General features: G+C 37.7%; 1 protein-coding gene across 2 annotated transcripts in view; it reads right to left on the bottom strand.

Annotated features, from left to right (window-relative positions):
* The window catches only part of nkain2 (sodium/potassium transporting ATPase interacting 2), a gene marked incomplete at its 3' end in the record, with an annotated part of 246,288 nt that overhangs the window by 137,562 nt on the left and 89,935 nt on the right, over positions 1–18,791 (bottom strand). For both annotated transcript variants that reach the window (XM_079830960.1, XM_079830961.1), the window contains exons 2-3: positions 13,160–13,297; positions 7,646–7,726 (exon numbers count right to left, since the gene is read on the bottom strand). In XM_079830960.1, the coding sequence (XP_079687086.1) occupies positions 7,646–7,726; positions 13,160–13,297 (219 nt within the window). The remainder of the gene's footprint in view (positions 1–7,645; positions 7,727–13,159; positions 13,298–18,791) is intronic.

Below are 18,791 nucleotides of genomic sequence, written 5' to 3'. Positions count from 1 at the left end.
CGCAAAGTGAGGACACAACTTTTATAGCTATTTTTTAATGGAAAATGTAATTCAATATTTACTTGTTGTATTGTTTGATATCTTAAAGATCTCCGCCTTTTAATGTAACTGTGTATTTTTTAATTTGTTGCATTTTTAAACGCTTTGTTTGACAGTTTTACATCGTGCCCTTTTGTTGAGGACAGGTTAAATTACATGTGTTTCCAAGTATAGAGTGTGCTTTTAAAAAAATACTAAAGAAATGATTTAAAAGAATAAGCAATGAATGTCCTGAGTAAACAAATTTCCCTTAGATGTAACTTTTTAAGTATTTTTATTGTGTTGACATTCTTAAGAATCAATGATATATAAGATAAATGACAAACTTAAAAAATAAAAAAATAAAAAAGATCAACTACCTGAAATAAGCAGAAGCTGTCACGGATCAGTGGTTGAGAAAGGCGCATGATGAAGGAAATGGTGAGAATTACCAGGTTCATTTAATCAAATAACAAACTAAGCAGACATAGACCACGTTCACACAAACAATAACCAACAAGGGACTGAACAGAACAGGGAGAATAAATACACATGGTAAAGGAGGATACTAAACAGGCATGGCTGGACGGAGATTTACTAATGGAGACAAGACAGAAAATGAACTAAACAGAACATACACATGACAGAAGCACTAAACTAAAAAATTACAAATGCGCTACACACAATCACAAAAACTAAGGGTGTAGTTTGGTTCGCTTGGTTCGTTTAGTCCAGACCCCCACCCCCAAAAAAACAAACAAAAAACAATTTAGTCCTGGTTCGCATAGCGTTCGCATTTTAACACTGAACCTCAAGGCATAGGGTTATGTTCACAAACAGATTGGTCGGCTTTTATGACGTAAGGGAGCGCGGGGCACAACCTAACGTGGGCTTAGTTGTAACACGCATGTTTTAACCCTTTCCACACATGCCAGAATGACAAAACTTAGTGTACTAGTTGCCATATCAACATTATTTAAAAATAGCACCAAAATTAAAAAACCTCTGGAAGATATTACTGAACATGTATTTAACCATAGCAAAAGTAAATTTCCTACTTAAGTTTAGTTTTCATCTCGTTTCATCATACGTTTTTTGTGTTTATTTCAAATAAGACAAATCTGATATTATTTTCATCTTATATCTGTTATTAAACAGTTGAGATGTTCTTTAATGCTGATCATACCAGCAGAAGACATGAGCCGCGATTTAAATCCCAGTTGCGCAGATGGGGTGTGTTGTAACACTGCGTTACAATGAGCCCCTATTAGAAATATGCCATTATATTCTATACTTTTATGAATTCTTTAGAGAAACCATGAGAAAAAGGTGAATAATGACTGAGAGTTAATGTTCAGAAATTATTAATTATTAATATGTTTTGAACTATGCTGTATAGCTGTATTTAGCGATGTGTTTGTTGTCAAACTCAAAAATGAGTATATTTTTAACGATTAAAAAATGCCATTATTTTATTTTAAAAAGTTAATAATTGTATTTTGTTGACAAAATATTTTAGTTTGTCTTGGTACTTGGTAATATCAGGTAACATTTTAAGCTGTTATTTGGTCATGTTACATTGTGCCCCACCACATGTTACAATGTACCCCACCTACGGGGCATGTTGTCACATTTCACGTCCATTCTTTCGGGATAAATCAAGAAAAAAGTATAAACTGTATTAATGAAACTAAACCACATAATTGTAGACATGTGTGCAGTTAATGTGGGAATACTCTGAACCCCAAGCGGATTTACACAAACTGAGAAAGTCAAAAAGCGTTAGGTTGTGCTCTCCCCTTTATTTCGAGATGGAAATATGGAAATATGCATTGTATGTGCATAGCCTACATATGATGGTATTTTGACCAGCTGAGAACTTGTGAAGAGCTTATAAAATGTGTAAAGGAGTCAAAACACTGGCAGGAATCCCAAACGAACGAACATCTGCTGCAAGGAGTCGCGGTTCTGATGCCTGTGCCGAACTGTGATGGGTAACATCGACAACTATGACGAAAAAACGTGTCCCATTTTTGGTTCATTCACATGTCTTTGGTCCGTGTTGCGTTCACAGTTCATTCGAACCGCACCAGAATTCGCTTGGAAGCGGACAGAGGCCCATCTTTTCAGCGGTCGCACCAGGGTTCATTTTAATTGAAACAAGCATGCCAAGTGTGAACACACCCTTAAACTAAAGTTGAAAATATAAAAACAAAATATGAATACATAGTATAATAATTTAAATAATACTAAAATGATATATAAATATACCACATCCTAGCAGATTTGGAACGACTTGAGGGTCATGTTGACAGAATTTTCATTCCTTGGGTAAACTAAGAAGTTAAATATTTATGAAGCAAAAGGGAGAGGGAAATTTCAGCATTCGCTTAGCAGCATCTCTATTGGAATCTATTGTGATTGGAGTCTCCCGTGAGGAGCAATATATGCGAGTTGATGCGACATTTCAAATCATTCACTTTCAGTAGAGGTTCCATCTATTTTCTATTCTTTTCTCACAACAGACACTGGCCTTGTGATATGGTCACTGGATTTAATGAACAATATCCCATGAATTATTCCACTAGACTACGTTTCTTTCGATAAATCCTCACTCGAATCTCTCTACCGGCTTATATTTTCCTTTTCCTCACTTCTAATTCCTATTAACATCCCTAACTGTGTTTTTTTTACTAAGACTAAACTAAGACTCAGATGGAATCCAAGGTGCAACTAAAGAATATCCAGATACCACACAGACACAAGAAATATGTTAATGCAAGGTGATGGTCTCATGCCCTCCTTAACAAAAAGGACAAACGTGTAAAAAAAATAAAAAGTCTTACAACAAGGAATCCAACCTAAAATAATCCTCTTTGCTATCCTGATCTTGTAAGCCATGGCTCCACTAATATAAAAACCTTGATGTGTGACACATCAGAGCCTGATGGCACGAGAGGCTATAACAGAGAAATGATAGCTGAAGCCGGCGATCCGTCTGACATCTTTGACACCCTAGCTTGCAAAGCAGATCTAAAGTGAAATGTTCATTCTGTCATCTGAGATGCTTGATAAGATTGCACGTTAATGACATATCAACCAGAAGACCAGATTGACTGCCAGACATTTCTAGGTGATTTAAAGATTAAAGGATCAATCTCCATTACAGATCTGTGCCTGAGGAAAGGAGTGCAGACATTTGCGTTTTTATCATCAGCAATACACTACATCACTTCTGTCCACCTTATACCTCAAAACACTTGCCTCGATGCCCTGCAGTGCTTCGAAAATCTGTTGACCACTGATGTAATACAAATACGCAAAAGCATGGTATAGCACATATATCCTCTGGAGACCAAAAACGGGTACATACTGTACGATTTAAGCCATGATTTGGTCGTCTAAGACAAATTCTGATCCTAGTCAAAAATCTGTAGTCTTTGATTGCTAGTTTTACAAACAGTCGATTAATGACCATTGCGATCAAATTTGACCCTCAATGAAATTCTGCCAGTGTCAGAAGATTGGAAGCACGGTCCTGCAGTGTGACTTTTTTTTTTTTTTTTCAAAACAAGCCATGACCAACATTAAAGGTCCCATAGAATGGAAAACTGTATTTACCTTGGCATAGTTGAATAATAAGAGTTCTGTACATGGAACTAACATACCATGAGCCTCAAACACCACCTCCTTCATATGTAAGTCTTGCATTGATATTTACGCCTCCTCAAATTTGCATATAGCCTACCAGCCCATGTTCAAGGCCAAGCAGTATTAACGTGGACCTGCACAGCTGAATCATCTTAACTTCTGCAGGTATTGTGAAGATGAGGACAATATAGTGAAACGGAAGATAGTGGATATAAATGTTATGTTCCAGACTGTGTAGGGGATGTGAGCATTTGTCATACCCTTCCCACAGAACAGAACTGTCAACAGGCATAGAGACAGAGCGCATTTAGGCCACGCCCACACCGGGACTTGCATTGACTTTGCATTGCATGAGGCTGCCTCCTTGTCATTTCGGACTTATAACAAAAAACAGAACAATGTCTAAAAGCTGATATGTCACAAAGTGTACAGCAAACAAGCTAAAAAAACACAGAAATAAGTTTTTATAAGCTGTCGACCCAAAAAAACGAGCGTTTAAGGAGACAAAACTGAATACAGTCAATAAGACGTGAAGCATCAGCAGGAAGAATGGGTCAATTTTGGAATCCTGACACTCAGAATTGGGTGGTAGAGGAGCGTTCGTGCTTGCAGTTGCCAGATTTCAGTAATTTAAATCCCCAAATCAGAGCTTTTCTGTTAAAAGAACACATATTCTATCCGGTGTTTTACTTAAAATGTGCAATCTGGCAACCATCTCTCTGGCGCATGCGAATTATCTGAAAACACCAATAAACAAGTAAGCTGCATTTCAGCAATCTCCATTTGAGATTTTCTATTTAAAGTGTCATTCAGGTGGTCTGTGTTCTGTCACGACTCACGAGCCGATTGTGCTGTTTGCGATTGTGTTTGCTGAATAACTGCACTTGTGTGAGCCACAGAAATGAGCCTTGCTGTGAAACAGCCAATCAGAGCAGAGCTCGGCATTATTATTCATGACCCTTCCAAATAAGGCAAGAACAGACCATTTCATTCTAGGGACAAATCCTAGGGTTGTAAATGGACATGTAAAACCATATCTGGAGAATTTTTGCCCACATACCTTCTATGTACTGTAGATATCAGAGAACAATTAAAAATATTGTATCAATGCATTCTATGGCACCTTTAATGCTAGAGGTTGTTTCTATTTGCTAGCCACCATTTCAATTGCACATGTAATGCAGCTGTTTTTAACCCGTCTTTACTGTTGTACAATCTGACATTGATGACAACTGAGATCCATCAGTGTGACATGGCTTACAACGGGGGTCATGTTCGTACAGTCTGACAAGCCAAGTGATGGGTTTTTGTAACAAAAATATCCATATTTTAAACTTTATAAACTATAATCACTGGCTTCTGGAAATGGCCATATGCATGTTCATGAGAGAGTCGAGTTCTGGAAGAAGGGTGACCTCTGACCTGACGTATGACATAGGCGTAGTGTAAGCTCAGGTGAGGATTGACGAACGCGAAAGCGCAGAGGATTGAGCAAAAAAAAAGAAGGCCGGTCACGAATTAGAAGTCTAAACCGAGAAGTTTTAAAGAAAAATGTTAGAGGATTATAGTTTATATAAGTTTTAAATATGGATATTTTTCTCACAAAACCCCATCGCTTCACTTCCGAAGGCATTTATTTTTTATTTATAGGCATTACAAAGCTGGGAAGAGCCAGGATATTATTTAATGTAACTCTGATTGTGTTCGGCTGACAGAAGCAAGTCATATACCTAGGATGGCTTGAGGGTGAGTAAATGCTGGGATAATTTTCATTTTTGGGTGAACTACTTTCTTGGCCTGCAATTACAGACCGACGTTACATGGCCAGTGGCCTGAAGTGTCTATATAAAAGTTTGCACTGACACTGAACTGAAGCAGCTAAGTATTAAACAGGAATCAAAATAAAAGTAGGGGTCTCATCTGCTTATGTCGAATCGAAAGAGCTTTCAGGATAAAAATGTAAAGTGCTCCATGTATCTAGTAATCAAGTTTCATGGCTGGTTTGCCATTTAATTGGGTATAGTATTTGACATTTTAATTACATATTTGCTCACTATTTCTACACACATGAGCAGACAATGGACTATTTAATAAATTATTAGCTGAAATGAAGGAGGCAAAGATGGAAAAATGGAGGGGAGGGAAAAAATGATATTTGCAGATTTACAACTATATGCAAGAACTAGATGTTTACAGTTTTTGAAGAAAAAGTGAGAGTGGCACCGCTAAGATGCTATAGTCTTGTAGATTTGCGCCAAGACATCGTAGTTGCTAAGGCATTCCGAGTGGTTATTGCATTACTATGCAGTTGCTAAGGTGTTCTGAGTGGTTGTCATTGCATTGCTACGTATGAGGTTGCTAAGGTGTTCTGAGTGGTTGTTATTGTGTTGCTATGCAGTTGCTGTGGTGTTCTGATTGGTTGTTATTTTGTTGCTATTCGGTTGCTGGGGTTATCTAAATGTGGTGCAGTTGCTTAGGTGTTCTGAGTGGTTGTTTTTTTCTATGTGGTTGCTAAGGTGTTCTGAGTGGTTGTTATTGTGTTGCTATGCAGTTGCTGGTGTGTTCTGAGTGGTTGTTAATGTGTTGCTATGCGGTTGCTGGGGTGTTCTGAGTGGTTGTTATTGCGTTGCTGTGCAGTTGGTGGGATGATCTGAGTGGTTGTTATTGCGTTCCTATGCGGTTGCTAGGGTGTTGTGTGTGGTTGTCACTGTGTTGCTACGCATGCAGTTGCTAAGGTGTTCAAAATGGTTGTTATTGCATTGCTATGCGGTTTCTAGAGTGTTGTCTGTGTGGTTGTCATTGTGTTGCTACGTATGCAGTTGCTAAGGCATTCTGAGTGGTTGCTAATGTGTTGATATGTGGTTGCTGGGGTGTTCTGAGTGGTTGTTAATGTGTCATTATGCTGTTGCTGGGATGTTCTGTGTGGTTGTTAATGCATTGTTATGCGGTTGCCGGGGTGTTCTGTGTGGTTGTCATTGCGTTGCTATTGTATGCAATTGCTAAGGTGTGCTGTTTGGTTGTTAATGTGATGCTATGCGTTTGCTGGGGTGTTGTGAGTGGTTGCTTGGTTACAACACTATCTTAAACTCAAAAACAGCTAGACGGAGTGCAACAGGATGGAAAATAATGAATTTCTTGGTAAGTCTTTTTAAAAACACAACAGTCATGACAGCTAAGACAACCAAATAAGTCTTATTTGAATGTGTATAAGAGGGTTTTACAATGAAAAAGCACAGCATACTGTCGGCGTGCTAACTGATGCACCACCACGTAACTCTTTCCCCGCCATTGACATATTTTATCGGGCAATCCATGTTTTCACTGTATATTGGGGGTGCTGTTATGCATCTTCTAATAGTGTACAGAATCTCCAAATCCAAAATCAAGCGAAGAAGAAGCGGAAATAAGCGATAGAATATTGCTTGCGCACATGTAATCTACTGTGAACATCAAACATTCAACAGCATATAAATCAAAACTGCCTAATGTTACTGAATAAAATGTCAGACCTATAAAGAGTTATAGGACTGTGCAAGCATTAGGGGTGTTGATGGACTCGGTCTATGTTTTGATCATCGTTCTGAATCCAATCTGGACAAAGCCTTTGACAAAAATGCGAAAAAAGAAAGAAAGATCATATAAGAAAAATCTAGATTAACTATTTAATCTCACTATTCATTTAGTCACCTGTTGAATGACTAGGCAAACTGACCCCAAAACGTTCAGTCCAAGCATTGTATCAAGCTCTGAAAAGGATTTTAGACCCAGCTGTAATTCTGAAATACTGATAAAAGAACCAATGCATGCCTTTCCTGACCTACTACTAATGCAGGTTGATGATCTGCAACATTTTCTTTAAAAAGCCAACAAAATAGCACTAAATAAAATGCTTATGGAGCTTAGACATAAACAGAAAACACCGATACTTAAACTGAGGGATTATACAATGCAAAAGAAGTACAAAATCAGATGTTACCTTTGAAAGGTCACCCACTTCCAAATAGAAACAGATGATGAAGACATTCCAGGCGACCCACAGCACCAACCAGACCGCATACTGTGAAAGAGACAGAAACAGGGTGTTTGAAAGACCCATTTCAACCTCAGACCCCCAATAACCACCTAACCAAATAAACATTTCCATATGCGTGAGTAATTGGCCTGCAAATGCGTAAGTGGGATATTTTCTCTGTAATTAATTCTCCGATGTGTGTTCCTTAAAACATTCTGCCTCCACAAATCTTGAATCTGCCAAAGAAACGGTACAGGCAGACGATGCATTTCACAGTGGAAGCAAGAACCCTGTGTGGGAGTTTGTGAGGGTGGCTTGCTCCCCGGTTCATGAGCTAACGCTTATCGCAATAGCGGGATGTGATTATGAAACAGATTCCCCAGCAAAATGGCAGCTGGCACAGGGGGGTGTCTCTGAAAATGAAGTAAATTTTGGTTAAATAAACACAGGTCTCATCTCATTTCGCATCATTAGGGAATGCAGCAAACCGCCATTATGTTAAACGAATTTATTCAAAAGAACAGGGGAGTGCGGGCCGCTGAATTTGCTTATGAGCATTAGCAGCTCGTAGCATGTTTTTACTGATTAAAATGTGAGAGGTACGCCACGTGAGAACTCCGAGGTCTGTTAGGCAGGCAGTGATCTTTAGATAAAATAACACTTATCTGATCCAATTCAAAGTGAGACAGGTGAGTGCAAATGAAATACTGAGCGAGGGGAAATGCAAAATCAATTTGAATTACCTGATGGGACTTGAGCGGAAAAACACGGCCTTTAGCGCTTGAAAATGAGCAGTTAGCGACATGCATTTTGAGTAGTTCCCCAAAAGTGGCTCTAATAGATAGATCAATATGGACTTAGCTTTGATAAAAATGAGCATGTGCAAAGACACTACAACCTCCCTTTACAAACGTACTAGCTTTCTACTAGGATTGTGCTCCATTCAGAATTGAACTGGGAATGCCTTTAAAATGTTTAATTCAATGCCTACATTTAAACTAAATGCCTCATTTTTAACTAGAAAATCAAAGTTAGTCAGTATGTTGGCTTGATAAAGCCTCTGTTTTGAAAAAAAAAAAAAGTTTTAAAAGCTTTAAAGTATGCAGGTGTTTATGCAGACAGAACTATAGAGCAATTCACAGAACAATAGATAATGTAGAACAATAGATATATATACAGATAGGCAGAACTATTGGCTGATAGACAGAAAGAGATCAACAGAAAGAGAGATTGACAGATAGACCAATCGATTGATAGACAGACAGACATACCCTGTTTTGCATTTCTTTGAATTGCAATTCATTAAATTTATTTTCCTGTCATTCAAATTCAACTAGTTAGCTAGAAGCTACATGGCTTACTACACCTAAGCTACTTCATATTTTAAATGAATATGGAATATTAAAAATAGTCATTTGTAATGTTCATATTTGTTCATTTACTAATTGGTTGGTTTCTACACAACCAACAAATGGACACACAACTTGATTGCTAAAATATTGTCAGGGAAAATGTAATTAAGAGTATGCCAGTACTACCCAGCAATGAAATAAAACCGCTTTGATAATGAAAAGCTAAATTATTTAAAAACTAACAATACTGAGAAAAACACGCCAACTTTTTGGGACTTTAGCTTATTCACCATATCCCCCAGAGTTAGATAAGTCCATACATACCATTTTCATCTCTGTGTGTGCCATAACTCTGTCTGACGCACCCACCGCTAGCCTAGCTTAGCACAAAGACTGGAGGTAAATGGCTCCAGCTAGCCTACTGCTCAATAAGTGACAAAATAACGCCAACATTTTCTTATTTACATGTTGTGATGTGTATAGCTACATTGTGTACTAAGACCGACGGAAAATGAAAAGTTGCAATTTTCTAGACCGATATGGCTAAGAACTATTACCTGCGTAATAATCAAGGAACTTTGCTGCCGTACCATGGATGCAGCGGCGCAATGATATTACGCAGCGCCTCAACATAACCAACGTGACAACCTGCTTGCACAGAGTGTGCTGGGGACTATTTTCAGGCGCTGTGTAAAATCATTGCGCCGCTGCACCCATGGTACGGCAGCAAAGTTCCATGATTATTACGCAGGAATGAGAGTATAGTTCCTAGCCATATTGGTCTAGAAAATCGCAACTTTTCATTTTTTCGTTTTTAGTAAACTATGTAACTATACACATCACAGCATGTAAATAGGAAAATGTTGGCGTTATTTAGTCACTTATTGAGCAGTAGGCTAGCTGGAGCCATTTACCTCCAGTCTTTGTGCTAAGCTAGGCTAGCGGTGGGTGTGTCAGACAGAGTTATGGCATGATGAGAATGGTATGTATGGACTTATCTAACTCTGAGGGATATGGTGAATAAGTCCCAAAAATTTGGCGTGTTCCTTTAAGTGAAAACAATCCTGGGCAGCACTTTTTAAGGCTGTATGTATTCGATATGATTTTCAAGTTGGGCATCATTGCAGCCATTTATTACGGCTGATCTTGTACAAGAGGGTTGACCCACTTCGGCGATGTCAGATGCAATGTATCTGTTCTTTATTTACAGATATGCAGTTATATACGCAAAGAATCGTGAGCGCCTCAGGCAGGGGAAAAGATCAACACATCATGCTTGTCTTCCAACTAGAATGTGGTTGATGTATCTCCTGTCTTCCACACACTGCTGTATAAGAAGGAGCCTCCTCCGCATGTTAGAGCAGGAGGGGTCTAGACGGAGCGATTGACTTCAATTAAGTCTCATAATCCTGCTTGATATCTCTAACACGCATTCGGAGTTGATCCGGAGGGAGGAGGTTATGAACACGTTCTTGATGAGGGCTGTTTCAGCCTAACCTTTCCCCACAAACAGAGCGCACCAGACCGTTGAGACTTGTAGACGGGAGGAATTTTGCCATCTCGAAATCTGACGTGTTGTCAGGACATTAGATACAGAAGATGTGGGCATGTAGTGGAACCTCATTTGGCCCTATGCCAGCCACTGGAACGTGCCAAGTTGAATTAGAATAAAAATTTATCTGGCCTGACAGCATCCCCAAAACGGATATAAGCAAGAGTAATGTTCAAATGTGAGCAATTTATCTCTGTACGAGGCTCTCTCTCCATCTCTCTGGCCGGCCACTGCTTCTAGACTGAAAAATCGAGCATTGTTTATTCCAAAGGGAGACACATAACACTAAAAAGGCAATCTGTTTCATCTCAACTGGGTGACATGGTCCGAGTCACATTTGAGCCAATGACCCGGTCCGTCAGTACATTGATATCTCTCTGTTACGCGGGCCAAGGTGTTAAATGTCCGTTGTACCCGACTGTAGAGAAAAGCTGTCACAACATGCGGTCTGATCTTATCCGTGCTGAACATGGTGAACGACAACTGTTTCTTCCACAATACCATATATTAGGTATAACTTGCTTGACGGACCGGATAGAAATATAAATCATGTGTAAAACTGTCTAACACTATGTCTACACTGGATGCGAGCGGCCAACAGAACCTATCATAGTCAGTGATTCGGTCTACACTGGATGCAGCACAATGCAATGAGTCATCAACAGTAAATCGATGCCCCCTTCCATTTCTGATGTACTCCACACGCCAGCGCAACTTTGACCCCATATTTTAATGTTGGTCTTTTTTACATTTCTGAACATTTTGGACACAAATACAGATCATGATTCAAACTGTCTAAGGATGTTTTCATCCCTAGAGCATTAGATTAAGAACTGGGTCATTCCGTGTCTACTCCACCAGAGGTCCCCGGTTAAAATTTTCAAGAAAGACAAACATAAATAGTGATAAAAGCCAAAATATGAAATGTTACAAATGTTCATTTATTGAGTAATCCATTGTTTTGTATAGGGGGGTCAAAATTACAATTTTCACCTGCAATTTGGAGCCAAATTAAAGGGGGTAAAAATGACTTTAGAAAGATTTCAGCATTACTATTTTATTTTAACACAGAGGTTGCTAGGTCTATTAGTAAAATCTGTTGACTTTAGCAATCTTTGTAGCATTATATGCCAACTGTAACAGTTTAAAAATGGGAACTAAGTTCTTGTGTTTTTGTCTCAAGTTTGAATACCTATAACTCAAGAAGCTTTAAAGATATCTCAATATCCAATTAGATTCGGATTCTTAACAAACATTTATTTTGGTATCTGCATTTTAAAGGCCCTTGATGGTTCAGTCCCAGAGATATGGAGATCTTAACATGGCTCCATGAGTAAACTGGTAAAGTTCAGTGGTCGAAAAACAAATGAGGGTCAATTTGGATATAGCTGATACTTTTTATATTTAAAGAGGAATATCTGAATAATAAATACAGTTGAAACAAGAAATTAATCTTGGTTTTTTTTCATCACCTCAATTGCATAGAACATACCTGCCTGAGTGCCATAAGTATTGTTTGTCCAAAGTTTACATGCTTGTAACTCTAAAAGTATTCAATATATTTAATATCTTTATAGATTCTCATTACTAATAAACTTTTCTTTTTTGATCTTAATTTTTAAGGCCCTATATGGTTTAGTCCCATAGATATGGGGAACCCAACCTTGACCCCATGTCTAAATTGTTGAATTTTACCTATTTTTAATCGTCAAAACCCAAATGCAGGCAATTTAAAAAGCGGATACTCACTGTATTTAAAGAATAATGTCTGGGTTGTTTGGGAAAACAAGATATATTTAATACTTAGAGGCATGCAAACTTGAGACAAAAAACACAAGAAGCGTTTTTTTCCATTTTTGATCTGTCACCGTTGGCATATAATCAAGTCAACAGATTTCACTAATAGACCTACCAATTTCTGTTTAAAAATAAAATAATGATGCTGTCATCTCTCTAAAGTCATTTTACACACCTGCAATTTGGCTCCAGATCTCAGGTGAAAATTGTCATTTTGACCCCCTCTACAAAACAATGGATTACTAAGTAAATATAAATCCATAGCATCTAATATTTTGGCTTTCATCACAATTTTTTATGTTTGTCTTTCTACAGCAAAAATATTAACAACATCAAACATTTGAGCCAGGGAAGTTTTGAAATTCTGTTGACTTGACACGGAATTAACCAACTTTTCTCCCTTACTTTGTTAAGGAATACAGACAAGTCTGCCCATACTCAATGTGAAACTGCTGCACAACAATAATCACATCCAATCAGAACATATATGATGCTTAAGAGCATATGTGGAGCTGGATTTTGAACCAATGAGATTTCACTGTGGGTGAGGCTAGCCAATAAAACCAGACTGAAAGCAAATGACTGTCAAATTGTCTTACTGCTCATCACGGTTGCAAAATGTTAGGACAAAAACTTATCATGGAACAGATTTGTTTCCTCATTGTTATGTTGCATTGTGCCTGGCTAGGACACCAGTGGTATTAACACAACAGCATAACCTGCAGGGGTGAAACAAAATATGTCGCAAATTGAATATGAAAATATGTGGAAACTCACCCCAGTCACATATCGCGGTCTGAACTGTACTGTTCCAAAGAGTCCTAGAATCACTGTGATGATGTGGACAAAGTTTGTGAGGATCGGAGCCCACTGGTATCCAAGGAAATCAAATATCTGTCGCTCCAAGATGCTGATCTAGAAACGAAACACAGAGGAAATAGATACTGATTTACTAAGCAAAAACAAAGACAACATATTGACATATGAGCATTTATTTGCATAAAGGCATAAATAGATTTCCGTTGAAACAGCTTCAGGGGTCGCTTTATAATGACACTGATGTCAGCTGGAAGGCAGGGTGAGATGACGGGCCACTGGGCCACATGTGAAAGCACACAGCCTACAGGAAGCCAGAGAAATGCCCCTGTCACACAGGCGATTAATTAGGACCGAGACATGCCGCTCTCCGGAGTCAAACCCCCACCCTTCCACAAAAACCAGAGTTGACTTGGAAATTAAAGCTGGCAAGTCCAGCCTCGCAGCTCTGGGTGCTCCAATCTCAGCCACTGATTGGACATGACACTGATGTCAATACCACAAGCTATGGCACTTCCAAAAGCAGACCAGGACAGGGTCACGGTTTTATTCCCAAAGGACCTACAAGCAGCCAGGCTAATAAAGCACCCGTGTCTCCAGCTGCATTCACCAACAGACACGAAAAGCCGCATTTAACAACCTCAGATGCTCAAGGTCTTTTCTGGAAAGGAAACCAAACACAAAAATGAAGCCACTGAATCCTCCGCGTTGCCACGTGATGTAACAAAGGATAGTAAAGAGCAAAGCGTCAAGATGAAGGTTCAAAACGCAGCCGCTGAAATGAATGTCATTGTGACCTCAATAGATTCATTTAACAAACATCTACTCAAGTGAACATCAATAGAGGCTTCAGAGGATTCAATAGCAGCATGAATATCAAATTACTTAAAGTTGCACACAGAGATGCTATATGTGAGTGTTTCCCACTGAATTATGTTTTCACACGCGGGGAGACCCTGTTCAACCCTGCAGTCCATAAAGTGGATCAAATTAATCAAATTTAATTGAATTCATTATTAGAATCTTGTATATTCTGGAATTACAAAATCATGGTTAATTTAAAGGGGTAGTCTGACATAAAGGAGGTCACTGTACTAAAAAATATCCTGTACGTTTCAAAACTCAAAACTTTTTCGTTCTAAAAACACCTTTTATTGAAACCAAGCTTGTTTTCCGCCTCTGCAGAAGATCAATGCCTACTTCTACACCAATGTCTCTTTAGCCCCGCCCACAGATTTGCACATGTCATGTAGTAGTAAATAGGAGAGAGAAGCAAACAAACAACAAAACAATAGAGAGATGGCAAGCCGTTTTGAATTTTATTCATTCCCAGGATATAAATTCTTGATTTCTAATTCCTGATTCCACTAGTAAAAATGTTAATTCTTGATATCAACAATGTCATCACTCGTTCTTGATATCAAGAATTAAATTTCAACTAGTAAAAATCTAGCCTGGATGCCAGCCGAATTTAGCCCCGCCCACAACACTTGAGTTCGGGAAATTCGGTCTGGACTTGATCCGTTGTGGAGCAACTATGCCCGAACAAGAGCTGTTCGGACCAATCAAATTGTCAGGGCGGGCTTTATACGATGATGGACAGATGATCAACAGTAACGTAACCATCCACGTCACCAAAGAGCGCTTGGGTTGAATTTGTTCTAATCCTCAACGGAGAACTTGTTCGTATATGCATTCACTGTGCGTGTAGTTGAGTTCTGTTGACAACTATGCGTCGCTCCGTTGCTCTGATTGGTTGTAGGTCTATCCAATTGAGGTCTTTCCTGGTTCGGTTGAAACACGCCCCATAATCACAGCCCAATGGAACAGTATCAGACTCATATTCTGAATTGAGTATGACGACATCAGGCTACTATAATTCTTGATATTTGTAAGTGTATTTTCACTAGCTAAATGTCACCATAGGCTGCTATTCAAATTCATTTGTTGACATCAAGAATTGATTTCTTACTAGTTGAAATTTAAATTTCACTTATCAGAAAAACATAAAAATCATAATTGTTTGTATCAATAATTATGTTTACTTAGCTTAGAATGTCAGTGGAGAAAGGCATATATTTCATCATAATATTGTAATTTACATAATTCACCTGCTATATTGCTAAATGAACTAAATTTTAAATGGTGGACTTTGAAAATTATTTTAATATGCAAAACTGTTGAGTGAGTGTTTACTTCCAATGCGGCACGCACAGCAAAAGTGTTTGAAAGAGAGGGTCAGAACAGGATATAAAATACCTTATTACTTCTAAATTAGGATGTTTTATTGGTGTAAAAATCTTGATCTTAAAATTATAAGTGGACCTCAGAGAAAATTATTAACAACACACCTAGTTTGTTTTATAGGGGTCCTTTTTAAAAGATGAAAAATAAGTCTCTGATGTCCCCTGAGTGTGTATGTGAAGCTTAAGCAAAAAAAAAACCCACAGATCAATTTTTATAACATAAAATAAAAAAAAAACTTAAAATCTTCTTTCAAGAAGAGGGCGGAACTTCAGCTTATGTTTGCAGCTCCGATTACCTCATGCAGACACACACTGAAAAGGTCAGAAACTGTTCAGCCTTTTATGTTCAAACGGGAGTCTGACAACAATGGAGAGACTAAAGAAGAAGTGACAATATGTAAAATGTAACAGAAGTTTCTGAATGGTAGTTGATGAATTTATGTAGCTGATGCGGAATTAACTATCTTCAAGTCATTGATTAGCATATTCTGTCATGATGATCTATAAATCGCTCATGTGGGAACTGTTGTAAGATGCCTACAGAGCCAGAAAATATATGCTGCATGGAGATAGAACAGGTACAGTTAAATGTGATAAATGTGAAAAGACAGATGCGACAGCTTGAGCAGACTCCCAAATGTGCTCTACAACAACAGCTCTTCCTCTTCTCAACATGCCGGGGAGAGGGTTTATGTAAACTTTAGGGTTAGTGATGTCACTAACCCGTGAAAAAGCATTTGTTGTAGTCCTTAAAAACCCTTTTCTTTACAAAGAAAATATCTCCCTTTACTTTGAACTTTGAGCGTCGTAACTTTGCAGATGTTATTCATGCTCAAACAGCAACATTACACACAGTTAAAAAAGTGAAATCATAATCAACCACCCCTTTAATAAAAAGTTACAAAAATCTAAGACAAAAGGTAGAGAACCACTGTCTTAACCTTTTAACTGTCACCCCCCTTTTTGAGAATAGTCATGAAAATGCACTATCCAAACTTTAAGGGCTGTAATTCAAGAATGCTTTGGAATATAGACCTAAGTTTTGTTTAGGTCTTGTTTAAAAGAAGACACTCAGCAGATTATTGCTAAGGTGAAAGCATTTAAAAATATGAAAGTATGAAAAAGTTATGGAAGTTTAAATTTACTGTACATGAAAAATACTGTAATTAATACTGTTATTTAAAATATATATTTTACATAAAAAATTGTACTATAAAATTACTATAAAATCAAAGCCATATGTCTAACCAAGTTGTGTTCTAAATTTGAAGTTGATATCACAAAAATGGAAGTCCCAATGAGATTTTGTTTAGGCGCTATACCAAAAATAGCCACCGGGTGTCATCCACATTCCATTGATTGTTTTTTTGAAGCAGTTTCCTGTAAATTTCTGTCCAAATATCACTTCCATCACAAAACATAACCACCAAATATGGAACCTTGAGACTCAGACCTTTCCGACGATGTGTTTTGTCAAGATTAGAAAAGATTTTGATTATAAAGTAGTTAAAATACATTTTGTAATACGAAACATAACGCCGCCCACTAGGGGAGGAGCCCGCTAGAAGAATTTAGAGTACCGTTTCCATGGTAACACAACGTCTGATTTCAAAACAGTTCTCAGGATGAATTTTGAGTTCGTAAGCTTTCAAATGATACCTAATTTATGATAATTACTAAAATATATGATACGAAAAAAAGGCAATCAAAAAAAGAGCGCCAGGCGTCCCGCCAGCGGGACGGTGACAGTTAAGGGGTTTAAACAACAGGTTGCCATATGAGCAGTAACACCATGTCTACACCGGACGCGAGCGACGTGACAACCGACAATATAGCCCACTTTAATCAGTGATGTTGTCTATACTGGATGTGGCGACGTGGCACGACAAATCCCTGACAGTAAACTGAAACCTTGTTCTATTTATGACCTCCTGACATGAAGGACAAATGCTTTGCAAAGGTCGCTTTGTCGCATCCAGTTTAGACAGCTTCTAACTGTCGCGACGCAATGAGTCAACGGTCGCGCCCGGTGTAGACATGGTGTAATAATACCAGTGTTAATTTTGACAGCATATTTTGATTTAGTTTTAGTCATAGACTTTTGACTAAAATGCCATTTAGTTTTAGTCATATTTTAGTCACCTGAATTGTTTTTAGTTTTAGTCTAGTTTTAGTCGACTAAATATCATAAGATTTTAGTCGACTAAGTCTACAGTATATTTAGTCTCCTAAAATCGAATGAGTTTAGTTAAATTGTAATACATTAAGTATTTAAGTATTACCTAACCGACTGTCACTTGAACTGACATTTTGACATAATTTTGTTTTTGACATTAAAAATACACGAAAGAGAGCTCAATTCACTTTTTTGTTTGTTTTTTAAAAACATCTTTTTAGTTTTTATAACTTTTGTATTTCTGTTTTAGTTAGTAGGCCATATCAGGTTAAGCTAAAGCTTCAAATAAGTTAAAATAAGTCAAATATTTTTTAATTTCAGTTAACATTTATTTAATTTCAAGTAATGAAGATTTTTTTAAATGATTTTAGTGAACTATTATAACCCTTATACTTTATTGAATATGTGTCAAATATTGGTCTTTCCTCCTGACTATGAATTAAATGGGAATTAAATTAAATATAGTTTTTTGTCTAAGCAAAAACGAATATATAATGCGTGACTTTTAATTTATAAACAAGCTCGAAACACACATTGACTCTTATTTTGAAAAGTTTGCCCCTTACTATTGCAATTGCAGAATGCTTCAAGTTCAGATGAGGGAGCTAAAATATGCATTTTTACAACAGTCTAAAACATATTACTATATAAACATGGTAGAGTAAACATTGTCATTACTCATCAGCATTAGTTCATAAGCAATTGCCTGGCATAAATGTGCGCTATTCATTGATTGTGAGCCGCTCTGGAGCGCTGTATTGGGGATGCGTGAGCCTGGAGAGCCGTGTTTTCCAGCGGTTAGATCCGCACGTTCAAATCAAATGTGCGCATCTGTTACACAGGATCTCTTCCCTAATCGTCCCTCCCTAACATTTTCGTCTCGTTTTTATATGTTGACGAAAATGACTACGTTTTCGTCATAGTTTTTGTCATCCAACACTAGTTTTTATTTAGTTATCGTCTCGTTTTTGTCAGTGAAAAAAGATTGTTGACGAAAATTATGACGAAAATTATTCGTCAACGAAATTAACACTGAATAATACCAATTTAAGTTACACAAAACAGTACTTGCATCGACAGTTATAAAGAAAAACAAAGTCCTGTGGTTCAGTAAGCGAATCAGAAGTTAATTCAGTAACTTATCTGACAGATTTAGTGATTTATAAGTGAA

The sequence above is a fragment of the Gobio gobio genome (assembly GCF_949357685.1).
Source record: "Gobio gobio genome assembly, chromosome: 12".
In the NCBI taxonomy this organism is placed as follows: Eukaryota; Metazoa; Chordata; class Actinopteri; order Cypriniformes; family Gobionidae; genus Gobio; species Gobio gobio.
This window is presented reverse-complemented; position numbering and strand designations above follow the sequence as displayed.